Source organism: Triticum aestivum, chromosome 3B (genome assembly GCF_018294505.1).
Source record: "Triticum aestivum cultivar Chinese Spring chromosome 3B, IWGSC CS RefSeq v2.1, whole genome shotgun sequence".
Classification (NCBI taxonomy): Eukaryota; Viridiplantae; Streptophyta; class Magnoliopsida; order Poales; family Poaceae; genus Triticum; species Triticum aestivum.
Genome location: NC_057801.1, coordinates 588,636,057 through 588,644,092, shown reverse-complemented (window position 1 = coordinate 588,644,092; position 8,036 = coordinate 588,636,057). Strand labels below are relative to the sequence as shown.

Below are 8,036 nucleotides of genomic sequence, written 5' to 3'. Positions count from 1 at the left end.
CTAGGGGAGGGGGCGCCTCCACTTGCCTTGGGGGCAAGTTTCCCCCCTTGGCCGCCGCCCCCCCTAGGAGATCCCATCTCCTAGGGCCGGCGCCCCCCCTGGGGTCCCTATATAAAGAGGGGGGTGGGAGGGCAGCCGCACCCTGACACCTGGCGCCTCCCTCCCCCCCTTGCTACACCTCTCCCTCCCGCAAGCGCTTGGCGAAGCCCTGCCGAAATCCTGCTGCATCCACCACCACGCCGTCGTGCTGCTGGATCTTCATCAACCTCTCCTTCCCCCTTGCTGGATCAAGAAGGAGGAGACGTTACGCTGACCGTACGTGTGTTGAACGCGGAGGTGCCATCCGTTCGGCGCTAGGATCTCCGGTGATTTGGATCACGACGAGTACGACTCCCTCAACCCCGTTCTCTTGAACGCTTTCGCTCGCGATCTACAAGGGTATGTAGATGCACTCCTCTCTCTCGTTGCTAGATGAACTCATAGATTGATCTTGGTGAACGTAGGAAAAAAATTTATTTTATGCAACGTTCTCCAACAGGTTAATGGGCCTACATGGGCCATAAGGGAGAAGAGGAGGGCCGGCCAGGGCAGGCCGCGCGCCCCCTCCCCCCCTAGTCCGAATAGGACAAGGAAGGGGGGCGGCGCCCCCCTTTTCTCTTTTCCCCTTCCCCCTTCCTTCTCCAACAAGGCAAGAAGGTGGAGTCCTACTCCCGGTGGGAGTAGGACTCCTCCAGGCGCACCCCTAGGGGCCGGCCGCACCTCCCCCCTCCCTCCTTTATATACGGGGGCAGGGGGCACCTCATAGCACACAAGTTGATCTTCGTGATTGTTTCTTAGCCATGTGCGGTGCCCCCCTCCACCATATTTCACCTTGGTCATATCGTAGCGGTGCTTAGGCGAAGCCCTGCGTCGGTAGAACATCATCATCGTCACCACACCGTCGTGCTGATGGAACTCTTCCCCGACACCCTGCTGGATCGGAGTCCGGGGATCGTCATCGAGCTGAACGTGTGCTGAACTCGGAGGTGCCGCACGTTCGGTACTTGGATCGGTCGGATCGTGAAGACGTACGACTACATCAACTGCGTTGTTATAACGCTTCCGCTTTCGGTCTACGAGGGTACGTGGACAACACTCTCCCCTCTCGTTGCTATGCATCACCATGATCTTGCGTGTGTGTAGGAAATTTTTTGAAATTACTACGTTCCCCAACAGTGATGTTACGCTATGAAAAGTTGTCAGCAGATTAGATTTGTGGAATATTATGCTCTCTACGGTAGTGTGTGAAATTTGTTTTGCAGAGCCGGACACGATCCTTGTGTTCAAAATCTTCTGTGGAGTATTCGGAGAAGGAACCCGCCTTGCAATGCCGAAGACAATCTGCGCGCCGGACTCATCGTCATTGAATCCCGGTTCAGGGGCTACTGAGGGAGTCCTGGATTAGGGGGTCCTCGCACAGCCGGACTATATACTTTGGCCGGACTGTTGGACTATGAAGATACAAGATTGAAGACTTCGTCCCGTGTCCGGGTGGGACTCTCATTTGCGTGGAAGGCAAGCTTGGCAATTCGGATATGTAGATTTCCTTCTCTGTAACCGACTCTGTGTAACTCTAGCCCCCTCCGGTGTCTATATAAACTGGAGGGTTTAGTCCGTAGGACAAGAACAACAATCATAACCATAGGCTAGCTTCTAGGGTTTAGCCTCTACGATCTCGTGGTAGATCAACTCTTGTAATACTCATATCATCAAGACCAATCAAGCAGGAAGTAGGGTATTACCTCCATCGAGAGGGCCCGAACCTGGGTAAACATTGTGTCCCTCGCCTCCTGTTATCATCAGCCTTGGACGCACAGTTCGGAATCCCCTATCCAAGATTCGTCAGTTTTGACACCGACAGACGCGGCTGTAGATGTTCTTAGCTAGTTATTATGCTAGGCGCAACAATCGTGGTGTTGTTTGGCTATATGCTCTGGTCCCGAGGACGTTGAGAACTTGTGTCTCCCTGATTGTAATCCTGGTGATTGAATAATACAAGTTCTATCGCAAAAAGGGGAAATTCATAATGTAGCACAAGTATATTTATGGATTAACAACAAAATAAATGCATAGGTATAGTAGTAAAAAACGTCTTATATTGTGGGAAAGAGGGAGTAGCTACTAAGAACTCGAAAAAAGGCACGTCAACACTTCATAATTTGAAGCATGAGCTCTGAACCACCAGGACGCATGGGAGGGCGCGGGTCGCTCACATCTCAGCGGCCACCCGCTTGTAGAGCTCTTCCTTTTCGAGGTGCGGCGTGGCGACGACCTGCAGCGGCGTGCGCATGAAGGTGATGAGCCCGGGGGACTCCATCATGTCAAGGTCCTCCGGCCGGGTCCCGTCCGGCAGCGCCCAGGTGAAGTGGTGCAGGAGGTGCCCGATCATGGACGCCACGAGGTTGATCCCGAGCTGCGCGCCGGGGCACACCCGGCGGCCGGCGCCGAAGGGCAGCACGCGGTAGTCGCAGCCCTTGATGTCGATGTTGTCGTGGAGGAAGCGCTCGGGGCGGAACTCGAGCGGGCTGTCCCACGCCTTGGGGTCGCGCGCGATCGCCCACACGTTCACCGTGACGCTGGCTCCCTTGGGGATGTCGTAGCCGGCGACCTTCACGGCGGCGCTGGCCCTGTGCGGGAGCATCAGCGGCGTCGGCGGGTGCAGCCGGAGCGACTCCTTCACGACGGCCTGCAGGTAGGGCAGGTTGGGGAAGTCCGTCTCCGACAGCACCCGGTCGCGGCCGACCACCCGGTCCAGCTCCTCCTGCACCTTCTGCTGCACCATCGGGTTCCTCACCAGCTCCGCTACCGCCCACTCCACGGTTATCACTGTCGTGTCCGTGCCGGCGGTGATCATGTCCTGCTCGCGCGGACAAATGTGACTAATTAGGTGAGGGAATCAAATCAAATCGCGATTACTAATAATATAAAACAGTTGCTTGTGGTGCAGTGGTTAGTACTATGGATGGCGGCATTAATTCAATTGATTACCCAGAGGAGGCCAATGACGGTGTCGTCACTGAGGTCGTACTTGTCCCGGAGCGTGAAGAGCGCGTCCACGAAATGCTGCTTGCTGGTGCCGCTCCGCTCCAGGGCCCTGGCGTGCTCCTCCATGATCTTGACGGTGAGCCGGTCGCGCCTGTCGCCGTGGGCTTGATAGGCCACCTCGTCGACGGGCGTGAGCCACCGGAGCCACCGGATGTGCTCGGCGATGGACAGCGACGCGCCGATCTTGATCCCATTGTTGACGATCTCCTTGAACTCGCGCCCTTGCTCGTCCAGCTCGCCTGCCGCGTTCAGGAACCGCTTCCCGAAGGCCAGGCGCGTGATGTTGTTGAAGCCCACCGTGGCCAGGAACTCCCGCACCGCCACCGGCTTCCCTTCCTTGCCGGCCCTGTGCACGGACTCGACCATGGCGGTGACCTCGTCCTCGCGGACGGGGCGGAGCGCCTCGAGGCGGCGCGGCGTGAAGAGCTCGAGGTTGCAGAACTTGCGCACCTTGATGTAGTGCGGGCCGTAGTCGGCCCAGATGAGGTCCATGCCGCCGCGGCTGAAGCGCTCCGAGGAGCGGTTCCGCGAGCGGTCGGCCAGGTGCTGGTCGTGGGTCTTGAGCACCTCCTGCGCCAGCTCCGGCGTGGACACCACCACCATCGGCGTCGAGCCGAACCAGACCGTCATGATGGGCCCGTACCGGGCCGCCCACTCGGCGAAGCACCGGCAGCGCACGGGCTCGATTTGGAAGAGGTTGCCCAGCACCGGCCACGGGCGCGGCCCCGGGGGCAGCCTGCCGAAGCGGAGCCGGTTGAGGAGGAGCGCCGTGACGGGGATGGCCAGGAGGGCCAGCGCCACCGGGAGCAAGGTGGCCGTGTCCATGGCTGACTCTTCTCGCCTCGCCCGGAGTGGGAGTGGTGGTAGGTACGGGAGCTCCGGTGGACTGTGAATTTTCCTGGTTCAGCTTGGTCAGCATGCCCGTGTATTTATGTGTATGGACGGACACACTCCTGGCTACCTACCACCGCGCGCCTAGGACTTCACAACCATTCCTGGTTCATCTGTGCTTGAGCTCATGGTAGGCCCCATGAATCGACTGCAGTTCATGTTGAAGTAATGTCGAGCGTGGTCCTTCATAGTAAGTCGTAATGTTACTCACTCACGTGTACGCAGGAGATCCGTATGGAAGTATCCTGGTAGCGAATCGTCCACGTTGTCGTCTCGATGATGATCGTCTCCGGTTTGCTGTTTGCATCGAGAGGGGCTGGAAAATCGGTTGATGCGTCGTCTTCTCAGGATGCAGACTATTCTGTTCCGCTCCTCTGCAGTCGATCGCGCGTGGTGGCCGTCGGATCTATGAATGGCATCTCCATCTGCACGGCACGGCCGGGGGTGATCCTCCTAGTTTTCCTAAAAAACAGTCTGCATCTGCACTTACGCTGTGCCATATCTAAAGTGGAATTACTGCAGCGTCTGACCTGTGACGCGGGCACATATTTTACGAGATTCAGGAATCAGATTTTCACTGTTTGCATGGCACCCCGCCAAAAAAATAAGAAACTGTTTTCACGGACCATGTTAACAGATTTCTTCTTTTTTCCTCGAATACGCATAAGCGTAGACGTACAGTTACTGCGTTGGAGTTCAGATGGAACAACTAAATGTCGCGTGCTCTTGTTCATTGTCATTTTGCAGCCCAAGGCAGCTAATCAAAAAGTGTCTAAAATCCTAAACTGTTGACAGGCTGCATGATGCTAAATTTTTTTTTAAGCACGCCGATAAGTGCCACGCGTGTGGGCATTAGGAAGTCTGCCCACATATTTTGTGTGGTGTATAAAGAGAAACAGCCCACACACCTACGCATGGGCAAAACAAGTAATGCCCACACATCTTTTTTTTCTTCCGATCTCTCTCACACGCGTGCGTGTGGGCGAAGTAGATAACACCCACACGCCCTGAATGTCAGGCCACGTACCTCGTGGTCCCGCACGCCACACGTGACAGTCATCGCGCGCCCGCAGTTGCCATGGTTCAGACCCTCGTCCATGTTCGTTTAACTGCAGTTGTCATGTCGCTGAACTACGGTTGCCATGTCGGACAACTGCAGTTGTCATGGTTGTTCAACTGCAGTTGCCATGTATGGTCTGATCTACAGTAGTTGCCATGATTTCAAAACTTTAAGAGTTGCCACATACTAACACTAGGCAGTTGAGAGAGTTGACATGTGCTCGCAAGCATGCTAGGGCAGTTGCCATGTAAAAGGAAGAGTTGCCATCTGCTTACGTGCACATTAGGGCAGTTGACATGTATCATGCAAAAACACATGGCAACTCGGTAAAAGAGAGTTGACATCTGCTTACGTGCACACTAGACAGTTGACGTGTACCCTGCAAAACACATGGTAACTCGGGTAAAAAGAGAGTTGCCACCTGCTTATAAAGCACATTAGGACAGTTGTCATGTGCACTGCAAAACACATGGCAACTAGCAGCTTGGTGTGGGAAAGGAGACGGGCGTGTGGACGAGATGGCAAATGCCCACACACTAGCTCTTGTGCGTGCGTGAAAAGTGGCATGTGGACGAACTGCTGAACACGCACACACCAGACCCTCTCATGTGATAAAACGGCCGTGTGGGCGACCGGGTGAACGCCTACACACCAGGCCAATCCTACGTGGCACTAGAAACATGCCAAGATTCGTGCGCTCACGAACGGACGCGGATCCACGCATGTGGGCGAGATGCAAACGCCCACACGTGTGGGCGTTAACATTTTCGTTTTTTAATCGAACGAAAAAACTAACGCCCACACGTGTGTGCGTTTACACATCACCCACACGGCTCCATCACCACTCATTTTGCCACGTATGAATAGATGACATCAGCAGATTTTTTTTTATTTTTGGCTTAAAAATATTTTATCTCCTAATTAAAAAGGCGAATTAAAAATATGTTTTCATCATTAAATCCGTCCTGACGAGATCTTCAAAACTAGACTCCATGTTGATATGTTTCAACGAAAAAAATATTTGCATAGAAGTTGTCATGATGTTTACACTATAGTTATCATAGTGCTAAAACTAAAGTTGCCATGTGGCAATTTTAGTTGGTAGATCATGACAATTTTAGTTTTTTTTATGATGGCAATTCCAGTACTTTAACCATGAAAATATTTTTTTGTATGAACCATGGCAATTTTAAGTGCATGTATCATGACAATTTTAGTTTATGATGCATGACAAGTCTAGTTTCTTAACTCCCCGTTTTATAATATGTTAAAATTTATTTTCAAATGTAAAAGAAAATAGCTGAAACATATCATAGCAATTTCAGTGTAAATATCATGGCAATTCATGTGCAATAGACATGGCAACTTTTAAAAAAGAAAATCGCCCAAATATATCTATATGAGATCTAGTTTCGAAGATCTCGTCGCGAGGGATTTAATGGTAAAAACAGATCTTCAATCAGATTTTTCATTTAAGAGATAAAATATTTTAAAAACTGAAAATTCAAAAAGATTTTCATATGCATGCATGCGATAACATAACGTAGTCTGTGTGTTATATGACGTGTGGGCGGGTTTCGCTTCCACCACACGTGTGGGCGTTAGAGTTGTCCTAATCGAAAAGGGGTTTTCCCCGCCTCATTTCATTAAAATGAGGCCACAGCAAACACACAAACTGTTCAACAGCGCTCAACACAAACTAGAGTAGCTGAAGACTACACATAAAAGTATAAGGCTAGAGAAGCAAGGTACAGGCGCCAAAAAACCCAGCAGATAGACAAACTACTACCACCTACTCCCTCCATTCCTAAATATTTGTCTTTTTTGAGATTTCAAATGGAGCAGCACATACGGATGTATATAGACATATTTGAGTGTAGATTCACTCATTTTATTTCGTATGTAGTCACTTATTGAAATCTCTAGAAAGACAGATATTTAGGAACGGAGGGAATAGATCGAACAGCTAATGAGAATGAGCTCTCACACAGAGCCCAGGTCCGTCGCGCCCAGGGACGATCTTGCTCCCCCTTGCCAGGCGATCCTCAGGAGCTCTCCTCTTCTTTTGTCCACCAGTTGCAAGCAACGCTTCATCATCAGTAGTTGCCCCTCCGAGCACAGAATCAGCCATTGATGAAGTAGCTGCTTATCTTTCCCAGAACAATCCGGGTGTCTTTCCAAGATGCTCCCTCAAAACATTTATCATTACGTGTTGTCCATAAACTCCACAAAGTAGCAACAGCAACAATCCCAGAAATCCTTTTTTTTATTATTACAGTCCCACAAACAGGCAAGATCAGAAACACAATTGGGGGCACTAAGATCAAAAACCTCAGAAACACTCTGCAAAGTGTGTTCTGCCAAAAATGCACCCACACAGTAAATGGTTGACATATTCTGGTTCACTACAAAATAAGCAAGAAAGATCTTCAACTACTTGCCTTTTACTCAAATTATCACGAACCAGAATCTTATTATGAATAACCAGCCAAACAAATACAGGGTATCTATTTGGAACTTTAATTTTCCAGAACTTATCCCCCACAGGAGTGTCAACCCCTCCCCAATTGATCTGGGCATAAAAAGATTTAGTAGTATAAGAGGCAGAGCTATCCAGCCTCCATACAGGAATATCCGCAGTATTAGAGAGACACCTGCAACAAATGTACCAGCAAGTCCCATTGCTCCAAAAAGATTCATCAACATATCTACGGAAGGTAAGTTTCAGGGAAACCCCATCCCACACCTGCTCAACAGTTGCATTCTGTTGTTGACATAAGTCATAGATATCCCAGAATTGGGTTTTTAAGGAGATGTCCCCCACACAAACATCATGCCAGAAAAATACCTGATTACCATTACCAACAGTTCATTTATAGAATACCTCAAAAAAAAAAAACAATTCATTTATAGAAAGGCCTCACCCCAGCTAAAGCCAAGTCAACCGTTTCCAAAATGGGGAACCCACCTTTTCTTTGGCCCAGAGAATGTTAGGCCTCTT

At 50.9% G+C, this 8,036-nt stretch overlaps 1 protein-coding gene across 1 annotated transcript; it reads right to left on the bottom strand.

Annotated features, from left to right (window-relative positions):
• Positions 1–2,068: 2,068 nt before the first annotated feature.
• LOC123071098 (cytochrome P450 98A1) lies at positions 2,069–3,972 on the bottom strand. The gene is made up of 2 exons (XM_044494575.1): positions 3,028–3,972; positions 2,069–2,896 (listed from the first exon to the last, which is right to left on the bottom strand). The coding sequence occupies exons 1-2, from the start codon at positions 3,907–3,909 to the stop codon at positions 2,249–2,251; spliced, it is 1,530 nt and encodes a 509-aa protein (XP_044350510.1). The 5' UTR covers positions 3,910–3,972; the 3' UTR covers positions 2,069–2,248.
• Positions 3,973–8,036: the final 4,064 nt, after the last annotated feature.